The following is a 22445-nucleotide window of genomic DNA, read 5'->3' as shown; positions in this document are numbered from 1 at the left end:
TTATCCAAACAACCAATCTTGTGGCAGAAGTGTAGTACATAAAATCGTACAGATCAGGAGCTTTGGTTAAGGTTCACAGCAGACATCAGAGTGGGGGAGTGACAGTGGCATGATTGCTAATGCCAGATGGGCTGGTTTGAGCATTTTTGAAACTGCTAATCTCCTGGGATTTTCACAAACTACAGTCTCTAGAGTTTTTACTCAGACTGGTGAAAAAAACAAACAAACAAAAAGAAAACATCCAGTGAGCAGCAGTTCCATGGACAGAAATGCCTCGGTGATGATAGAGGTCACAGGAGAAAGGCCAGACTGGTGCGAGCTGACAGAAAGACTACAGTAACTCAGATAACCACAACTGTGATGTGCAGAGAGCCATCTCAGAAAGCACAACACGTTGAAACTTGAGAAAGATGGGCTACAACAGCAGAAGACCACGTCGGGTTTCACTTCTGTCAGCCTAGAACAGAAATCTAAGGCTTCAGGCAAAGGCTCACCAAAATGAGGACTAGAAAAACGTAGTGAGGGCTGATGAATCTGGATTTCTGCGGCGGCGCGCAGACGGTAGGGTCAGAACACAGCATCAATAATGTTTGAATGCCACAGTGTATCTGAGTATTGTTGCTGATCATGTGCATCCCTTTATGATCACAATTTAACATCTCCCAAAAGCAAAAATCACCTCAAACCGGTTTCATGAAGATGACAGAGCACAGTGGACTTAAATGGCCTCCACGGTAACCAGGTCTGAATCCAACAGTACGCCTTTGGGATGTGGCAAAACGGGAGATTAGTAGCATGAATGAGTATCTGTAGAAAAGATGCGATACAGTCATGACAGCATGGAATGTTTCCAACATCTCGTGGAATACCTGCCTTAAGAATTCAGGCTGTTTTTGAGAGCAAAGGGAGGCCCTACTCAGTATTAGTAAAGTGTTACTAATAAAGTGCTCACTGTTTGAATTACGACCAACTTTATTGATTTTGTTTAGCTGTAGAGAGTACAAATAATGCCCAGCACTTAATGTCAGCAAGACATTGTGCAGAGTGCAGAGAAAAATTACATTGCGTAATTGTATGTAAAATACAGTTTATCATGATTGTTTTGGCTAATGCAGCCAACTTTTCTGAATTAATCAGGAACGAAATGGAAAAATGTCAACAGTCACCTGGATGATTTAAATTTCTCTGTGCTTTCCTGAAAGAGGCAGCTCAAAAACAGAAATTAAAAATAAAAGTGGATCAGAAAAAAATAACACTATTTGAAATTAAGGTTGGAGAAATGCCACCATTATCAAAAACAAAATCAGTTGGTATTTACGCAGGATGCCATCGTCCTCCCACTCACACACACCTGGGGGCCCAGAAAACAGTTTCACACCCACACAGTCTACACAGATTAAACACACATTTACTGCTGTGACTGCACATCACACCACATGTTTATACTAGAAATACCCAGCAATTAAAGAAGAAAACACATCCAATCAGGTGTAATTCATTGTAGTTTGGGAACTAAAATCAATATAAAAGTGATCGTGAAAAAAACATGTGTGCAGTGCTGAATGTTTAGGTAAGTGTGGCGCACTCACTCCCTTGGTTGGATCCCTTCCCTCAGAGCATTGAGTGACATCAGCTGCTTCATTCATGTTTCACAACAATTGAGTCACTCACAGCTGTGTGGCTGCCATTTGGCAGGTAAACATCTAAAAATAGTCATGTATGTGTGCAGGACAGAACCTAACGCTCATGCCAACTAATGTCTGTTATAAGGGCAGACTAATTCTCCCAGCAAAATCATTGCTTCTGCTCAAGTTATTTGAAGTGTTCCTCAAAGAGCACAATTTGTTCCACCAATTCTAAACTACTCTTTGCTTTAACGGTCATTTCCTTTTAATCAGTTTCTCTTTTAATCAACAACTGTTGTTTATTAGTTTCTTTTAAGCCTGAAGAGAATACAGCTCCAGCTGCATGAAAACAATTCCTTCCTTTTTTGAGTTTCAAAAGAAAAATTGTAAAACTGACATGCCCTTGTTTACTAGATTGAATTAAATTGTACATGTCACACATACAGTCAGTTGTGTGTGTTGTGTGGCCTCAGGTGCCACTGCCAGCCAAAGCTGCCAGTATCTGTTTTTGCCACCAGTCTCATGATGCCAGCTCAGTTAGCGCTAAACATGGTGTAAAAAGAAGGAAGAGGAATACATAATAAAGTGATAACATGTTTTATAACCTGTATGCATGAACTAAATGTATGCTAATGAAATCAAAATGTAAATGTTAGGGTCTAAGCAAGTAGGTAGCAAATTAATTGTAACAGCTTGGCTAACATCCGCTCTTGTAGTCTGGCGGCTTGTGAAGTAGATGTGCAGAGTCTAGAAGCAAACAAATGACAAACACCGTCATTTTTATGCACAAACCAGGTGTTATTTCATGTGGCTGCAGCCATATTTTCTTAATAGATGAATAAAAAACACCTATATGTGCTCTTGACAGCTGGAACACCTTCACACACCTTCCTTAGTTCCTGAAAGCACACACCTTTCCTTATCTTCTGCGTGCGTCTCTCTGTCTGTATTTTCTACCTGCTCATGTTCATGACATCTTTAGAAAATACACATTCAGACTCTAATGACTGTTTGTTTGGAGTTGAAATAGAGTCATTTCATAGACACTGTCTCAGAAGGTGCACTTTCCTGACAATATTGGGGGAGTGGGGGTGGTGCTCAGCACTCCATCCGTCATTGAAAAGCTCTTTGCCTGAGATGATTTCTGCTAAATTCATGAATTATTGAAATGAATGAAGAGATGGAGGTAAAGTGGACCAACATGTCTGATCTTTGATAGCAACCAAAAAAAAAGAAAAAGAAAAAAGGAAAGAAAAACCGAAAAGAGAAATCACTTTGCAGCTACTCATATCTGAATGCTTTTTTCCTCTCACTGTCACAAAGTGGCAAAATACATTTAATTAATTAGATGTTTTGTACCCCATCACTTTCTGGTTTTCATTAAGCTGGGAGCCAAATGGACGACATTTCCAGCTGAAACCAATCCAGCTGCCTGCGTCTGAGAGCAAAAAAAAAAAAAAAAAAGTTTCAGTGTGGTGATAATACTGATGAAAAGTATTGATTTCAAGGAAGCATCAAAGATCCATATTTCATCTAATTTTTCCTGTGTTTTCTTAATTAAGTTTTCTCTCTGGAGGGTGCAGTTGGGTCAGCTGGGTTCTTTTCACTGTCTTGTGTTTTATCCCGGGGTGTAATGTGAATGCTGCAAAGTGGCAGGAACTGTTCCCAGTATCCAGTGTCCCACAGGTAAAAGTCTCATTCATTTTTGAGTGCTCTGCGACTGGCAGTTATAGCATTTCCAAGGCTTGGATAGACTTGAAACTCCGCCTGTTGAATCATCAGTATAAATGACGAGCAACTGCGTCAGAAAATATTTAAATTCTTTGGACAAAAACATAAAGAGGGAAGTTCTCACAATACTTTTCATTGTGAAACATCCAATTACCTTGCTTAAAACTCAGCCACTCGTATCATACAGTATTAAATTAGAATCCAATGTTTCTATGTTGAGAACCACTGAGGATACCATTAAAATAAAGGGAAAATACTTTCAGGACCAAGAGCTCCTCCAGCTTCGCAACTCTACATGTGCAGAATTTACAGACTTAATTTTCTAAGGACAAACAGTAAGACAGAGTGCTAGAATTTCATTTAAATGTTTCATCAAGCAAATAATAAGAGGGTGCTGTGTGAAAGAGAGAACAGTTTTTGCAAAAGGGAAAGAAAGTTGGAGCTGAGTGCTGGAACAGAGAAGTGGAGCTGATGTGTTGTCAGATGGATCCATAACATGGTTAGGGCAGATCAGAATGGGAGAGCTGGAGAGAGGGAGAAAGAGAGAGAGAGAGAGAGATAAGGCGGGTATGTCATGCACAGCACGGAGCCTTTTCTTCTCCTGTTGTCAATTAAAGCAGGCGGCTCTGCACCTGCATGTGGATGCCAGGCCGGCGCTTCTAGCCAGCGTTCACCTCGGCACTGGGCCCGCTGTCCAACCAGCTCTTAATGAGGGGCTTTGTGTGGATAAAGGGGGCTGGCGCGTATACTCAGGCGCCCATACATGTCAATTAGGGTGAACCAATCCTGGGGAGATCAAGAGACTCATGCCTCTCTCTCTCTCTCTCTCTCTCTCTCTCAAAGATGCTTTACTCTTTATACTTTCTTTAAGTAAGACTGATGGACAGACATGTAGATTATGGGGCTGCAAGATTTTCAAATGTGTGGGCTTGGAAATGACTAACTGTAATCCTCACAGAATGAATCATAGCTGATGTCTTCCTTATTGGAAATGTTGGAGCAAAATCCATTCTAATGTGAAATTTACATATTTCATCAAAAGGCAAATCTCAGAGCAGCGTATTTAAGATTTTTCTGTGAGGCCCACCTTGTTTTGACAGCTATGGGATTCAGCACTTTTATTGGGTTACATTTTGCAGTTAGTTCTTGTCTGCACAACAGTAAAAAACTATTTGGATCTTAAGGCTCAAACAAACATTGTAGGAGTCCATCAAATGAATTGCCAATAACTTGACAATTGAGTTTGCTCCGAGATTTAAACTCAAGAAACCATGGCTATCTGGTTCAAAGCTTTAGAGAAAAGAGTTGGGCGCAAATAGAGACACATATTTGGTGAGCTGTCTTAGATTACAGCAGGGAAATGCAAATTCAGTTTTAAGTGCAGCTTTCTACTTCAAACAGTATGCCACCCACCAAAAAAATCTTATTGTGTTTCTTCTGAGAGATAGTTTAACTTCAGAAATGTGGGTGTTACCTACATTATGTAAATGTACCTCATGGAAACAAAGGTAGCAGAAACTGATACGTGCTCAGAGCACCCAACTGCTGGGGGAAAAAAAATAATAAAAAAATCAAAGGTGACATTCAGATTCATAATTTTTCTAATCCCTCCTACACTCAGTGAGATTGACTTTGAGTTCCTTTAACAAGACTTCTCATATTTTTCTGCACTGATCAACATTGGCGATTTTCTCTGCAACAAAACATATGAAACAAGAACTGTGCCACTTTTGGCAGGAACAGAGAGAGTAGCAAGAACAGACAGAACAAGCTCTAAAACCTTCATGTGAAGCAAAGATTTAGCTCTTCAACAGGTTTGAGGATAATGCTTAGTGAGCACAGTGTAAGTAAAAAAAAAAATACTAGAAAAGACAGTTGGAGTGCAGGAAAAGAGAGCATCAGGATGAAGTTAAAGGTAAATTTGACAGAGAACTCTGAAAGAAATGATTTCTCATCAGTCCCAGCTGAGTGTGAGTGAGGGTGGGGGGAGATGATGAAAATCTCTCTTCTATCTCGGGATGTTTGCTTTCTTCAAATAGAAGAAAAGTCCCCCCCATAAAGCATAGAGGATTTTCTTAAGTCATTCCTGATGTAGAAAAGTCAAAAGAAGAGGTCTTGTCACTCACAGGTCGTTCGTGAGTGCCATGTCAACTGCTCCTGAAAGCATACCTCTTTACAGGATCATCCCAGCATGACAGAAATTTTACCTTCATTTTTTCCATCTTGCATGCATGACAGTGATCAGGCTATTTTTACATGCATGCACTGGGGTGTGCAATATTTTTTAAATCAGTTTTGCCATACCTGCCAGGCTACAAAATGACTCTCGACATGTCTAATTAGGTTAGTGAAGGTGATCCATCACTGTGATTGAGAAGATAACAAACGTGTTTTGCCAAGTTGCATTAGAACACAACAGTGTATCATGGTGCACTGATGCCCAGTCTGTGGTTATCATGTTTCTAACCAAGCATGTAATTGTGTGATTGCTGCCAACCTGCAATGACACTGTGCTCTCTTTGCTCTTTAATATTATTCTCCTGTGTGTGTTTTCAGCACATAAAGAAATGCGCCATCGCTGTTACAGCACATGCCAAATCAATCTTGAGTGTTAGCTGTATTTATAGAAGCAAAAAATTGCTTCAACATTTGCATGGAAAAAACATTCATACAATAGTCTATATTGACAAGGAACAGGGTGTTCAGAGTTGCAGCCCACACGCCATGACACACATGCTCCCCCCAAGTTAGGTCTGATAGGCTAATATTTTAGTATGCAAACATTTTATTCAGGAAACCCTAATTTACTGAAACCCTGCTTATTAAATTGTACTCTCTTCTGAATGATAATGCAAAGGTATGAGAGAAATCTCAGAGGCACTGTACCTCTGCATATGTGTACGTGAGCAATAGCTTGTGTGCGCACACATCATTGTCCTCACACATGCTTACAAAGTGCCAGAGAGCACATTTTCTAATCTTAAACCTAAAACTTATGTGGACCTCAGTAAATCTGACATTGAGTGTTATTGATATTTTTATTTTATTTTATATATTTATGTTATTCCTCTAACAAGTTGAGAGCGTGTTATTTGCTGCTCTGTGCTAACACGAGGACACAGAGATCAAGGATAGCAACTCTCCACTCTCACAAGTGTGACACAGGTCACAAGTGTAGACATTCATGTCATATATATATGTCCATATATTTTTCATACTTGAACCACAGCAGAATAATGCATTTAAGATGTGACTGTGGAAGTTTTACCTCTTTACCTCGCAGCCTCTGTTAACCAGTCATCTTATCACTTTCTGGGCATGAAAAAATAACATAATTTCATGATGGAGTCCAATCAGCTAATCTTTTTTTTTTTTTTTTTTGCTAATAGTATTCACCCTATCAAAACAAATTTATTTCATTAGAACTCTCTAAGCCCTTCTTTCAATTAGTATTTCCAGATTAAGCTGCTGTGGAATTTGAATGGTTGTCATTTTAAATGGGACAGGAGCCAATCGCAGAGTTGCCAGTTGGCGCAGTTTGACAGTAGAGGCAGACAGAGAAGAATACAGTTGCTTTCTGTCCTCAGCTTTAAGGCTTTGCAATGGCTCTAAAGCTTTCTGTGAATGATTCTGTTCTGTCATCGCTCGAAACTGAGAAACGGAGCACTCTTTTTAGTGAAATGTGAAACCAAGGATCATGAATCTATTTCAGTAATTCCAATAGAGGAGAGGGAGACAGCTGTCTATTTCTGTTATGTTCTCGTCTCCAAAAGAAATTGTGAGATGAGACCTGAACTGTGTCACACTGCGAGCCAGGCTATGCGAGCACAGATATGTCATTTATCCAACAGGTTCGACAAATGTAATATGGGTTTGTGGTGTTAGGATTGACTATTATCTGCCCTCTGAGTCTCACAGGATAACTACAGTGGATTTAAGGGTTCCTGTCCTGGTTCTCCAACATTTTCCTGAGCGTTAAGGATGTGCCGTTTCAGGCTGGCAGTTGTACTATTCGGGGCCCTACAGCAACAAGCACTTGGACGTCTGGTTAAGCTCGTTGTGGATGGCTGCAGAGATTGTGTGGATATGGGCCAAAGAGGACCTTCACCACGTGAAAGGTCCCTATGTCTGTGACATTCAAAACGTCAGCACTGATGTCATGGCAATTCGTAGCTGTCCCCAGGAGAGTGACATCTGTGCATCAGCCAGATCTACACTCAGTCTGGGTGGGTGGAAAAGGATTTGTTTGCCTCAAATCAGAATACTGACTGCCTCCTGTAGCTCCCCCTCAGTGCCTCAGCAATCCAGCCCCAATGACAGACACATGGTGCACATACAGCATGACTACTGAACAGCATGGTGCATTTTATATCGTCTAATATTTGCATTGTTACCAGACTCACCTGACTTTAGAGGAGGAAAAATATAAAAATCTTTAGATGGATTAGAATTAACAAGACTACATTTCCTGAGAAAAGAACATCAGCATTTTTATGATTGTTAGTAACAACTTTACAAGTTAAGAAATAAGACCTCTTTTTATTTCTTTACTGAAACTTCCACTGCACTCACTCAGGATCTTATGATGAATGTGTTTCCTCTAATTTGAAATCATTTCTTCTTCAGGCTCCCTTGAAGAATTCTTCCAGCAATGGTGAAAATTACCCTGATTTCCCAGAGTAGAATTTTTCTGTGTGAATTACACTGCAGTTTTTATGTTAACCTTTAATGATAACAAAATGCCCTTCAAGATAGTCTTACAGAAAATGATCATTTCTAACCAGCCTTTTTCAAGCTGTTTTCAACATATTCACTATTCGTGACATTTAAGTTCCCTTTAGATAATACTGTTAATGACAGTTAATTCAGAAGTGTTTTATTGAATTACCAGATGATGAAGAGACCTATGTCTCCCTAATCATCAGAGATCTATGGGCTAGAGTATAATATAAAAATAATAATATAATATAAAAAGGACAAGGACAGACTGATTTCAATTAAAATTCAACTAGAAATCAAAGCTGAATGACATGCCATGTCTATGAATGCACATGGGTGCATTCGTAGACAATTTGAGAGTTGGATTGATAGGACAGCACAAAAAACACATAATTAAGGCAAGGCTGCCAATGTAGCAAAAAGCTCTATGGCAAAAGGCGACAAGTAAAATTGCTTGGTAAAGGAGAAGTCTAACACTGTGTCCATTATGTGTCCTTGCTCCTCTACTTCCTGACAGAGTGTCATTATCTCATCTGAGGTGCACAGAAGTAAAAAAAAAAAAAAAAAAAAATTCTCTCCACAAGCCATTAAATATGACAGGGGCAGGTCTGAAGATGAATTTCAAAAGGTAATAGCTGCTTATCTACATGTACGAGCTGGCACACATTGAGCATTATGAATGGTCTTTATGCATGCACTTTGTCTTTCTCTCTTCCTCACACCGCCCATATGGACAGATAAAGTCAACAAGCACATAAAGATGGAAATAATATCGCATTAGATATGGTCAACCTTCAATAAACACCCCAAATGTGAAATTTCTAATAGAGAAAAGAGCTTTCGCCATTGGTCACATCTGGCAGACCACAATATGTTTGACATCTAACAATCTTAGTGTAAATAACAAAACTGGAAAAGTAAAATGTTCCTCAGTAAAAACTTGATGAGTAAATTTTCTCTTCGTCAGGCAATGTAAGTCTTCCAGAGAGAAGAGGAAGAAATGAAATAAATCTCTAGCAGTTTAGCACCCCTCACCGCCTTCATCACGGTGGGGGCGTGAAGGTTGAGACTCCAACATGGAGGCCAGGGCAGCATTCTGCCATTGTAGCAGCGAGCTGGGCAGCGAATGCCTTTCCTGCCTCCAGGCTCAATGATATATGCACTGACATAAATGCATATCAGTGGGTGGAGGAACATCAATGCTCCATTTGATGTAGGTGCCCAAGGTTTTACGTTTGCACCAATTACTGCTGTGTATTGACTGATGTTTGATCCAAGGTTCCCCAAAGAAATGGGAAAATGGTTAGAGTGTCCATGTGGTTATTTATGGTAGTTCTGATGCACACAGCCTCATTTCCACGTGTAGATGCCTCAGTGTGTGTTTATTGTATCTATATGCATATATGTATTTGTGTTTTATAAATTAAAGGCAGAGCTCTAAGGCCTAATAAGGGTTGTAATGGGACCACTACTGAGTCAGGTGGTATCAGTGTTTCTTTTCATGCCAGATGGTGGCGTCTTTTCAACGCAGAGCAGGTTTTAGGCAGAATGTCTGGGCCACACAGAGTGACAGTTCAGATCTGTCAGATGGGCTTATGGCCCAGAATTTAATCAGTACTAAGAGAATGGTGCTCTATTTCAGCTTGATGTGGCTATATATTCATTTTTCCCAGCAAGTAATAAAAGTGAAGGAGGATTCTCAAGCTATATGGTACTGCACCACTGTGACCTAGGTAATCTGTCCGTTGCAGTCACGACTGCGTTTGCTTTTTCATCTGTACATGCGTGTGTAATGCATGTGTGTGCATCTGTGCATGCTCCTGTGTGCTTTAGAAAAATGTACACACATTCTTTGACATGCTTGGTGACAACCTTGCGTTTTCAGGGATGCCCTAACAACTGAATCCATAACCTGATAGAGAACCATCTGCAAATTCAAACAAACAAACCAAAAAAAAAAACAAAAAAAACACTTGACACTTTAGTCAGTGTCAAGGCAGGTAGATTTTGAAGTATTACTGCGTGTTGTACCATAGAATCTCTTACATCTTATACATTTACATTTTTCTATAAGATTTAATGAAAGAATTTACTGATTGGCTGTAAAGGTGTATAGTGGAGCCAACATTCAGTAGAGATGTGTAGATGACTCTGAAAAGCTAAATGGGCCATTCACAGAAAGATATGCTGTACAGTATATCCTGCATATACATTCTATACTCACTATTTTTAGCATACACTGTGTCAGCTTTTCTCCAACAGTCATTAAAGTGCTGCCACAGTCTGAGAAGTATCTTCAAATCACTGCAGTGCAACCTGAAAAAATAAACCATGATTCTGATTTGGAGTATTCCTGCAACATAAAATACCACTGTTACACTCTTGGGGAAAACAAGAACAAAGATGGCAGTGACTACCATTGAAACAAAGTATAGCCCCAGATAATTGGTGAAAGGGTCGTAGTCCATTATGAATTTAAGAGATGCACTCAAATTGAAGTCATAGAAGGTTGTGTAAACTCTGATGCTTATTACATCCTGTCTGCATGTACAGTACTATTTGTATAAATGTTACTTTATTTGAGGGAAATGATGTGTGTCTGGTTTATGTACATACACAAAATGTATTCATCTCACCCTGGGTCTTCCTGTTGATACACCGCTGTTCCTGTTACTCTGGATACAGACCTCAGTCTGAACAGTTTCTGTTGGACCTACTCTCTACCAAATATGTCCTCTCTATGAAAACCAATGTACAGTCTGTGTATATAGTTTCATCATTTTTGAATGTTTTTCTTCAGTGTTTTGAGCACGATAAACAAAGTTTGCTTCACCACCACTGTGCTGGGGGAGCAGCAGAAATCTCAAATAAATCCCAAACTATCTGCATGGCTAGATACTACTTAGAGGTAAAATATTGTTTTGGGGGAATTTGGGTGAACCAGCCCTTTAAGCTAAACTGCAATGTTGCTCAAAGCTTCATGATTTATTTTGCAGTCAGGAGTGAGGTGCATTTATGAATCACAGGATGATGCAGTCAGATGCAATCGCTGCACAGGTGCTGCATGATTATATCCATGCCCTCTGTTTCGTAAAAACATTTGGGCATTTTAGCTTACGAGTGTGTAGAGTGGGGCAAGTGGGATATTTGGAGTGGAGCTGGTGAAATGGATTTATAGGCAAATCAAAAGCAACAAGCAGACTGATGTGTTGTCAGTGCACTTCCCCCGTTTCTTTGTATCTCAAACCACTTTACTCCCTAAAATAGTTTTTTTTTCCTTCTCCCAATTCCTACATCTACCCTCTCTATTTTTCTTTCTACATTATAGGCCTTCCTTTGCCAAGGTTGGCGCAGTTCCGCTTAACATATTTCTTTTCTATTTTGACCATCTGTCTCACTTACACAAACAGTTCTGCTCCTCTTTCCTCTCTCTGTTTTTGACTGATCTCACTCTATCTTTGATGAATACTATTTAATTTTTTCTTCTACTCTTCTCCATCTGCCAAAATGCCTATGATTAAAGATCCTTACATAAATTAGACTGTCTATCAGGGTTTTTAAATGTCACTTTTTTAAAAACAAACTCAATTCAATTTAGCAACATTTCTCAAGGGTACCCAGTTTGGTTGTTGAGCATACAGAGCCCAGTATGTCATTATTCTATGATTCTACTGTTAAACTTAACAGTAATTAGTCTGGAAGGTTCTTTGACTATCTCTTGAAAACCTCATACCCACTATTTAATTTTAATGATTAAAAAATAAGACGTATGGTAAGTTGCTTACAACTAACCCTGCTCATACTAATACTAATGCTCGTATAAGCTTTAGGAAGTAAACTGACTTAAACTTGTGAATGAACAACACTGCATAAATACCCTTCTAAATGAGGCTGTGCTCATCTCAATGTGTTTGTGTTGACTGGGGTTGTTCAGATGGTCAGCAGGGCCCCATGGGAGACCATGACTCTATCAGACAGAGACTATGACAGATCTTTATTGTAATTGGCCTTGGAGGTAATAAGCAACACTCATCACCCCATCGGCCTCCCACCGAGCTCCCATTCCCATTATCCCCTGCTCGTTCCAATTCATTAAACCTCCAGTGAGATTGGTCAGAGTGGCGGAAGAGAGGATGGAGCATTCATTTTGGTTAAGAAGATCCTTGTTCCTTTGATGCCTCTCCTTAAATTGGCGCTAATTGACAGAGAAATGTTAATGGTGTGAGAAATGTTTGATAAATAGTAGTGAACCCTTCATCTAATGACACGACTTGCATCTTCCTCTCATCTACTTAAGCTTTTTCAGGGAGATTATGCTTACAGTGCCCTATAGTAGATTATTATTAAAGGTTAATGCATCCAGTGTTACCTTCAAGTTATCACGGGAGTCAGGTGTGAAAGTACATCTGTGTGGACTTCACAGATTTCTCTGAAGCACTCAGGAATCGTCCCTCAGGCCTGTCTTCCTCTTGGAGTTCTGACCTCCATCTTTCCATCGGGGCAACCGACTGACAGCTTGATGCAGGGTAGGAGTTTTAGTGAGAGAGGCAAATGGTTTTTGGATTGAGTGCAGTGTTAACAGGAATGGGTATAAATATCTCACATTTTTAAGAGACTGTATCTCTGGGTTTTGCAGGTTTTAGCCAAATAACCCCCAAACTGAGTTTAAATCATAGCCGATCATTCTGCAAAAAAATTGTATTGTCTTTTAGAAGTCAACATGTTTGTCAGTCCAGGCAGTTGCAGTGTGTGTTCAACTCACAGACTTTAGAAACTTTCAGAAATCAGTTGAACCCAGTGTCTGCCAGGAACATTAAAAAAACACATCTAAATCCGAATGGCATGTATCTGACAATGGACAGCAAAATAAAGTTAGTTGGAGAGCCAAAAACCTGCACCCACGCTGGTGTGGTCCTTTAAGGGGAAAGTACATGTGTTTTCTCCAATTACTTCCAGATTTCTTTGCCCTCTTTTCAGTCTCCCCCGCTGTGCCAAAAATGGCATCCAGTGGTCTGGTTTAAGGTGTTAAATATGGATGCCCAGGGCAAATGTCAGAATAACTTGAAATAATTGCAGTCTGCTGTAGATAACTCTGAATCATTATCGCCAGTTGTGTGGTTAATTCTAGGGCCAGAAACAAGGTGTGGGTCTCAGACTGAAGTGAATACAGCTTGCAGTAAGCTGCTCTAGCACCTGTGATCACAGCTAGCCATTGCTCAACAACACCACGAGCTAACACCTGGCGGCGTTGGCATCTGTGAGGAAAGGTTGGGGGAAGGGGAGAGGTGGGGAGTGGGTGAGCACACAAACAAACGGCTTTGGCACTTGTGTGCAGAAAGCTGTGGCTCAAAAATACTGTGTCCAGGGATTTTCTAAATTACCCTCTTGCTGAGTTCAGTCACAGTAAGTAGTATGAAAAATCATAATCGGGTCCCCGAGCAGCCCCTGGGGGTGGCTGAGGAAGCGCTCTGTCTTGGTTTTCCTGATGTTAACTCTCCTATTATTAACTTTTGTTCAAGGTATCACATTTTTGGATAAGAGGGAGAAAGCCAACAGGAGGCTGAAAATCATGCTGAGAAACAGCAGAGGCTATTACCATGGTGCATTATTTCCTTGCTGCCCCGTGGTGGCTTAGATGGGACTCGCCATTCGCAAAAACATTGCAAACATTAAGCACTCCTGCTTTCTCCTGGCAAGGCACTGTCATTTTCAAGACAGGAACATTTGCTCAGTCATGCTCTCTCATTCTCTCCCTCGGCCTCTACTTTACTGATACTGTCATTTTGGAAACAGCATTTGCTCAGTCATTCTCTATCACCCTCCCCCTCTCCTGTCTCGTTTTCTCTCCCTGCTCTTCCTCCTTCTGTCCTCCACTCATTCATTTCTCACCCTCTCCTCCTCCGTGTCCTCCTTCCTCTCCTACACAGGCAGAACACAGACGAGATAACATGCAGCTGTTTGAATCCAGGTTGTGTAAAGTCTTAGCACAGCCATTTGTGTCTTTTTCTATTCATCACATGCACCTCAGACGGTGTGGGGAATTACACTCCACAGCCTCAACTACAAAAAAGAGATGAACAATACAACCATGCTTACAAGGGTGCTACATATACACACAGTACCATTCCGGAAAGCAATTAAAATGCAGCCAAAATACACTGTAAATCCCTGTAATGATGCCATGAGGGATAAAAAAATACTAGAAGGTCATTGAACTCAGACACATTATAAATCCCCACAGAAGTGTTCCAACCATTTCTACTCAGGCTCCCAGAGCACCCGTTACTCCAAACCCTGGCAAAACAAGCACAACACGTGTCCCTTAAATCATTTTAACAAAAGACCATAACCTATTCATTCCACCTTTTTTGTGATGTGGAAAGCAATAAAATCCTCTCCTGAAAATCCTGTGCTTGGCTGTGTTGCAACGGAGAGTGTGTGCTTCCCAACTCGGCCGCATGGTGGCGACCTGCGCTGCGCTGCGCTGTCGGCACACCAGATCCTAACGTTTCCTCATAAAGAACCCGGGACTCGTCCTCATCCGACGCACACCGGCCAGCCGGGCTCTCCTCCACGGCAGGCTCCGACCACGACTGTGTGACTGCACGCAAGTTTCTCCTCCCGCCGCCTTCAGTCTCTCCTCTCCGAGCCGCTGAACTTCTTCTCAGCGCTCCCGTCTGGCTGAATTGCCGACCTTGACAGCGCGCTGTGGGGAGGAACTTTACGGGAGGAAGGGGGTGTGAGTGAGTGAGTGAGTGAGTGTGTGTGCTCTGTATCCGGCGCTCCTCTTCCAAAAAGGATTCGAGGAAAAGTCTTGTTCGCTGCTTTGGAAGCAACTGTAACCGCTCGGTTGCGGACAGAGACAGTGAGGCTGAAGTTGTAAGTAGAGGGAGAAGGAGAGGAACGCAGCATCTCAAGGACGCAAGAAGTGTCGATGAAAAAGTACGAGGAGCCGCGTGCCTTCTTACAGGTGCAGCGACAAATGGACTGTATTTGGACTTAACCTGGATTCATCAGACTGAGTTGCATTCACTTATTCAAAGAAACCAACTCAGACTGCTTCGACACTCACGGGAAAATACCTTACTGTCTTACGGGGCTTGTGGAACTAGAGCGACTCTGAACTGTAAAACAAACATAGACTCTGTTTGACTGAATTTCTGCAGGCTGCAGCAGCAACTCGGGGCTTTCTCCCCCCCTTTCCTGTGCGCTCTGAGGTCGGTGCGCTCTGCCCGGCTCGAGTGGCTCTAGTGGCAGGTTCCCAGACAGAGAGAACCCGGCAGGAGGCAGACGACAGCAGAACCACACCGTAACTCGGGGCAACAGTAGCACACCCCAGGCTCACCCGGGCACTTGTTGTCCACTCTGCGCGGTTTGGGACCATGTTGGAGGACTTCTGGAGCAGATCGATGTGGCGCGCCACATGGATTTTATTTTTCTCCTTACTCATCCAATCCACGCGAGCTCAAGGTAAGAGGGACAGCGGCTCGGCACGGTGCCGATTAGTCACCACACGGGCCCATTGGGGTCTGCAGCTCCCCTGCTGTGTTCAATGTTTAAATTGGAGCGTTTCCGTTCTGATCTGTGATGTGTCCATTACTCTTTGCTTTTTTGCGCGTACCCTATAATTTACTCATTAGGCTACACATTACTGTGACACACACTCTCTCTTAATTTCAGGCTATAGTGACACGCACACACACTGCCATTCGGTTGCTACTGTTATTTCCCTTATTGAACATTTCAGTGACACTTTTCCAACATGTGGTCCCACTTCTCCCAAATTTGATGCTGAAGAGCTCCTGATATATAATGTGATGACTTTGTGGCAGCTCAGTTTTTAATGTAGTTTATTATGAAGAGCCAATATTTTCTTTACAGCTGTTACAGTGTTTAGAAACCATAACTGATTTTTCTAGTTTGAACATGTACAATGAACGTGTCATTAGAAGCCCAGCTGTTAAAAATGCTAAAGTGATTAATAAATACTAATTAATTAATCAGTCCTCTCCCCCGGAAATTAAACTTTGCGCTGCAAACAAGCGCCTCAAATAAACAGATACATATTGATATGTGGAGATTAATGCCAGCACGTGCACGTGTAAGGCAATAAATGTTGAAAATTAATTGGTTCTCTGAGAATTATGCAGCTTGTTTCCCCTGAGCGCGTGGGGAGCAACAGCCAAGTGTGGCAGTTTGCAGAGAATCTGTGACAGCGTGTGTGCCCCCCCCCCCCCTTCATGAGTAGTTGCCTGAACAGAGTACGACTCAAATTCTCAGCGCAATAATCCCACAAGATCCCTGTAATATTCCTGTGGAGACTTGGAGTGTGTCTCTGGTGCCCAGCAGAGAGTCTACTGTAACCTCAGGCCTTCTTTTTATTTTTACCCAACTATCATACTCCCTGTAGGATATTGGTTTTTGTGTGATATTTGTTCAGTATAGTCTGTTATTTCAAAAACGATGTTATCACTAATGACAGTTTGTTTTTGTTAGTTAAAGCCACTTGCTTTGGGAAATGAATGTCACATGTGTGGTAAAAGGGTCAAAGAACATTACTGCCACTTTGATCCGAAACATTTTTACCATACACTTGGACCGGAGTGAGGTCTATAGTTAAGCACTAGGGGTGCTCCGGGGGTCTTCAGCAAAGTACCTCTTAATTGCTACTTCTAGTGAAGTAAGGCAATAGAAAATACTTTTAAATGATGGTCTTGGTCAAAGGTTGTCCTCTCCTTTTAAAGTCTTTATCACAGTGGGTGCAAAGTGGAACTTTTTGTGTGTCTTTGTCATTTAAAAGTTTGAAAACCTATAATTTAGGCATATTCACAGTACATATATATAAACCTTGCATTCAGTTGCATGAAGGTACCTATTTTGGGTCACAGTGACGCTTGCATGGCGACATGTGTGGTTAAAAAGTGCTCTTGCTCTTTGGTTTCCTCTGCTGCACCCTCTCCACTGGGGTAATTGGGATTCAGGTATTGCTGCCACAGTAAGGAGGGAGTATTACCTCTCAAGATAGACTCTAAGCCCTTGGTGGCGTTCACTCAATAATACAATGTAGGGAAGATGAAAAAAACAAACAAGGCAGATATCCATCATTCATGAGGGCATATCCTAGTCCCTGACATTTACAGGAGATTGATAACTGGAGTGTCCTAGGGATTAAGAATCCTGACATTGTTGCTTCCTCGCTCTCTAACTGTATCTCTTCCTCCTGTCTGTATCTGATTCTTGAAGCTCAGTCCCAGTCCTCTCCCTTTCCTTCTGAATGCTTATTTAACCAACCAAGTTAAATAAGAACACGTTATTTACAGCAGTGGCCTGGGGAGAGAGAGGCTTTGCCTGTTTTTTTTTTAGATGTGCATGGGTGCACAAAGCAATATGCATGCATGTGACAGTGTATGTGTGAAAGTTGGGGATGAAGACTGCCAGTCACTCTTGCTCTCTTTCTGCTGCTCAGTCCATCCAGCAGTGGCCCTCAGATTTCATTACACAGTCGCTCCTGGGTCAGAAAATGTAGGATTTAATTGGACTCTCTTCAGACCGTTCGGAGTGCAGCTCGTTGAAAGTGACCCCAGTGTGGGCTGCTCTCTTTCCATCCGATGATTAAAGAACATGATGAGGCGAGTAGCATGCCTCTGGATGGACATGTCAGCCACTGCTTGCCACATTTTAATGACCAGTCTACTGAAACGGCTTTTTAACGACAGGAGAACGGCCTTCGTCAGACCAAAGTGCTGTGAAGTCTTGCTTTAGGGTTTGCTGAGCAGCGAGAGATCATCTTCAGTTCTTGTGTTTTGTATATTGTCATTCATCATTTTGCGCAGCATGAAAAAAAAAGAAAAAAGTTTCAGTGTTAATAAATGCACTTTAGTACCTGACTGATGGCTGGAAAATTTACACTTGGTTTGTGAGTAGTTTTGATGTTTTTATCTAAAATGGTCACGCATTCTGCATTTCAAACAAAGTCCCTGTAACACTTCAATGCTCGTAATTTTGTCAGTTCATACATTTGCACTTCCTTAGATCATATAAAGAACAGGCCATCCTCTCAACTCACTTTGGATATTTTGTTTAAAGTGACAGTTATAGGAGCTGTCTGGCCTGTCCCACTGTTCACTTCCATTCATTTACTGAGGTCATGCCGAGACAATGCTGGGCTTGCCTGCTGGTTTTGTCATTTCTAACACGTCTATTTTGGAGCTCAGAGCAGCGGGGGAGGACTCTATTGGAATGTCATGTTTGGCATACATACTTCTGCATCAGTCAACGTCTGCAGATTAGCCTGACTGGCTACAGCTCAACTTTAGGAGCTTTAGGACTTCATTCTGTCAGAGGCGTGGCACTCAGATTAGCATCCACGAGGACGGTTATGACAGAGTGTGGGGAGGGGCTGCTAGGACACTGCTGGCATAGGAATTGGCTGTTTCATGCAGTCATCTGGAGAGGACGCACAACATGTTTAGAGTCGCCGTAGTAGAGAGTGGCGGCCTGTTTTGATCTTACTGTATTGGACATAGACCTTGACACAGTAATAGAAGTCAAGGATGTCATCTCCATTTTAAATCTGTTAGGAGATTGGATTGAAATTGTATGGCTGGAATGAAATGCATGCAGTTTGGGAGCACCTCTTGACTGCTTCAGAAGGAAGTAAAATTGGATGCATTCTTATCACAGGCGACAAAATAGGGCACATAATCATCAACGTGCAAAAGAAATTTTCAGCAAGGTAGTCGATGGTTTTCAGATGAAGCGGTGGATGGTGTAGGCACACATGGCAGTATTATACTGTTGTGATGTCAGGGCTTTCATCTTTTGTTTCCTTGATGTGACTCCTCTTTTCACCCGATGAGGCCAACACATTGTATTTGTGAATGTGTGGACAAATGTGTGTTGTATGTGTATATATTTGAAGCTAATCCCATGGAGGTAAAGCACAAACAGGAGATGTCTGAAGCACTCTATTTAGATGGAGGGACATTTTTAAAATCAAGAATACAGGTTTATTGATCTTTTATTAGTTATCCTTCAAAGCCACCTTTGGTCTCTGACATGAGTCACTCTTTTATCAGGCAGCAATGTTCTTTTTGGGATTATTTGAAATTGACATGATGGGTTTGGGCATTGCCCAAGTGAAGTAAGCCATAGAAAAAGAGCTGATTGAGACTGGAGTGTGAGTGATTCGTGGAGACAGTGGGGTTGAGAGAATATCTCCTGACTACAAATGCCCTGATTTGTCACTCATCTTAATTGACAGACTGGGGATCTCTTGTTTCCTTGTAGCAGCTGTGCTCTGTGAAACGATTTGCAAAAAAAAGAAGAAGAAGAAGAAGAAGAAGGAGAAAAAATGGAAGCTGTCCAAGATCCCTGCAGCCAGCACTTTGGCAAAAGGTCACAACATATCGCTTTTAGTATTCAGGGCTGGTGAGAAAACTCATGGTCAAAGTCCAGTGATAGATTTCTCAGAGGGATATCTAGAGTTTCACTGTGCTATGTTCAATAAAACAAAACTTCCCACCCAAGGTCTCTACTAGTGGCAAGTCCAGGAGATGGGTGTTACTGAGAGACCTTTTGTTTTTCTCTGTGGAAAGCAAATTCACGCCCTCTTCAGAGTGGGGCTGTTTCTATTGATCTGGGCCCCATTTCCCAATACCAGTCAATTGAAGAGGTTAAGAGTGTTTCAAAGTGGGACTTTGTCAGTGTTCTTAAAGTTCTGCACACATGCTCTGATAAATATAATTAGCATGGTAATGGATTATCGCAATAACCACCCACAATACACTCTGTCCACTTGGAAAGAGTAAGTAAAAGAAAATAAACTTAGTGTGCTATCATCAGTTCTTGCTTGAGTTTAAGGTTGTTTGCAAATTACATAAAATAATGTTACAGAGCAAGAGAAAGAGAAGGAAGGGAGGTGAATAGTGACAAACTGACAGATCCTCAGTGACATTGTTATTTGGATACACAAATGCATGTGAACTGACACATTGCTTATATATGCTCTTTAACTACACTGCTGTTGTAAATTCTTTATTTAGTACAGCTGTGACCAAGGACGAACCATAAGGATGATTGAAAGGAATCTAAAAGACCCTACCAGTGAACTTCTTACCTATTAATGGCCATAAACAGCTCAGCAGTTTTCACACTCCTTCTCCTGGATATACAGACATGCCTCCCACACTACAGTAGAAATAAAAAGGTACTGTATGCTCATAATTGTCAGTACACTGCTTGTTATTACTGTAGGTACATTCTATTATTATTCTGACAGCTGTGTTAAAAGCCCCCCTTAAAAAACCCCTGAAAAGAACTTAACATGCGAATCACTGCATCAATTGCAGCGTCATTTTTATTTGTATGAAAGACTCTTTTGTTCATTATTAATATGAATATATGTGACTAACAGAAGCCACATCTTTAGAGCTTCAACCGCTTCCATCTGGGCCTGCTGTGTCCTCATTTTGACTGTGTGAAGATACTCGCTTTTGTGGAGCCGTCTAAATGTGTGAGGAGGGAAGGGAGGGAAGTATAGAGATGTGTGAATATGTGTCAAGCATCTTTTTATCAAGCTATATCAAGGTTTAGTCTACACTGCATCATCTTACAAACTCAGTCTGATTTTCCTGCATTTATTTTGCTGCTTGACATCATCTCCCTGATCCCAAGTCCCCTGATTATATTGGATAATCCCCCATATTTAAGGTACCAAAAAGACACCTAGTTAGAATGACTGTGATTCTGCTGCAATCAAAGCTACCTGATTTGCACTCATTGCAAGCGAGTAAAAGGCAAACACACAAACTTCCCTTTGATGACGTCTTAAATTAGTGGTGTAGGTAGAAGGAATCATGACTCTGATCCTGGAGCCTGAGAGTAAGGCAGACTGACTTAAGCCCTGCATGAAAAAACCCAGGCTTCTTATCTTCAATGGTCAAATACGTGCAAGAGCACAGTCCTGGTAGATTACTTTTGTAACATGAACATTGTATTTCTATTGTTTACCCAGTGATCACTGTGACAAAAGATAAAATGGTTTCACCAAATTGTAAAATCTGGTCTCCTGAGTATTATAAACCACTGTGCAATTTGTTGGCATCCATTTAGTCTTTATATTTCTGGATGTGTTACCAGACTGCCTGGACTATATTAGATATCTCACCCTACCTTAAGCAACATGTCCCCATGACCCCCACCAATGCAGCTCCTTGTGTTGACGGGTTAATGCCTAACACCTTGCCAATGTTGGTACCCCACTGAGCTCTCAGTGCATGGACAGGGTGATTATATCTTGTAGCTATATGACTCAAGGCTTACGCAAACCAAAAAGAAACTATTATGTCTCCATACTATGAATTACATTAATACAGAAAAGCATAAAAAGCTCAAACATTCTCTCTAATTTGCTCAAAAGCAACTGTTGTAGAATGTTCATGCTTTTTGCAAGAACTGTGGATTTTGGGGATCTAAAACTCAAAAATCCCACTCCGGCTTTAATACTTGAATGCAGCAGGTGAAGATAAGGTCAGCCCAACTTGGGGTGAGATGACATAAAAATGGTGCCACCAGCATCAGCTCGTTCCTCAGAGGGTGCTTCTAGGTGACAATGGTGCAGCATAATGACTGTCATTTCACAGCTATCTACTCAGTGACCGCATTTCCAAATCCAAATTCCCTCATTGGCATGCTAGCCACTTTTCTTTTTTTTCTCTCTCATCTCATGGAGTACATTTTAAGAACTTTAATCCTGAAATTTCAGCCAGTTCTGCTCTTTGAAACACCAGTTATGTAACGCCAAAAATGACTATTGGATTGAAGAGGAAAAAAGGGAGATTGCACAATTTCTTCCCCCTTCTAAGGGCTGTGCAGACCAGACAGTTTGACCAGAACAAGTACTGCTGGGCCGCTGGGCCGAAGATGTAGCAGTCATATTCACAAATAGTCTCTTTTTAAGCCCTTGTCATCTTGCCCGCTGTCTGGAACATGCCACAAAGGAGTCTGGTTAGTGTTTGCCAGGGCTGCCCTATTTATCTTTGCATGGTTATTAATTTGGGCTCTGTCCACATTACCGGGTGGACTGGGAAAAGAGGCCACCCAGGCCTACTGGGAATTGTCACTATACACTGAGACAGACAAGGGTCCACTGTGAATGACCTGTGGGACTACAAACAATTTGGAATTCCTGTCAATAAAAACAGAGGGTCCACTTGTCCCCCTTTAGGCTTTAGTAGTGGCAGGCTGATTATCATTGTTCAGTCATATAGCCCCTACTCCTAATTGGGGCGCTGACTGAAGTGGATTAAACTGGTATTGTTAACTCTTTTTTTCTCTGGCATAGTTTTAGACAATTCCTTTGATCATTCC

General features: G+C 41.4%; 2 protein-coding genes across 2 annotated transcripts in view; one reads left to right on the top strand and one right to left on the bottom strand.

Annotated features, from left to right (window-relative positions):
- Nucleotides 1–22445, bottom strand: part of rpl38 (ribosomal protein L38) — a 379694-nt gene that overhangs the window by 152423 nt on the left and 204826 nt on the right. The window lies entirely within an intron of this gene.
- Nucleotides 14515–22445, top strand: part of sdk2b (sidekick cell adhesion molecule 2b) — a 232106-nt gene continuing 224175 nt past the window's right edge. Inside the window, 1 exon segment of the mRNA XM_051066526.1 lies at nt 14515–15545. Coding sequence (XP_050922483.1) covers nt 15458–15545 — 88 coding nt within the window. The 5' untranslated portion in view covers nt 14515–15457.

This window comes from Lates calcarifer, linkage group LG23 (assembly GCF_001640805.2).
Source record: "Lates calcarifer isolate ASB-BC8 linkage group LG23, TLL_Latcal_v3, whole genome shotgun sequence".
Lineage (NCBI taxonomy): Eukaryota > Metazoa > Chordata > Actinopteri > Centropomidae > Lates > Lates calcarifer.
This window is presented reverse-complemented; position numbering and strand designations above follow the sequence as displayed.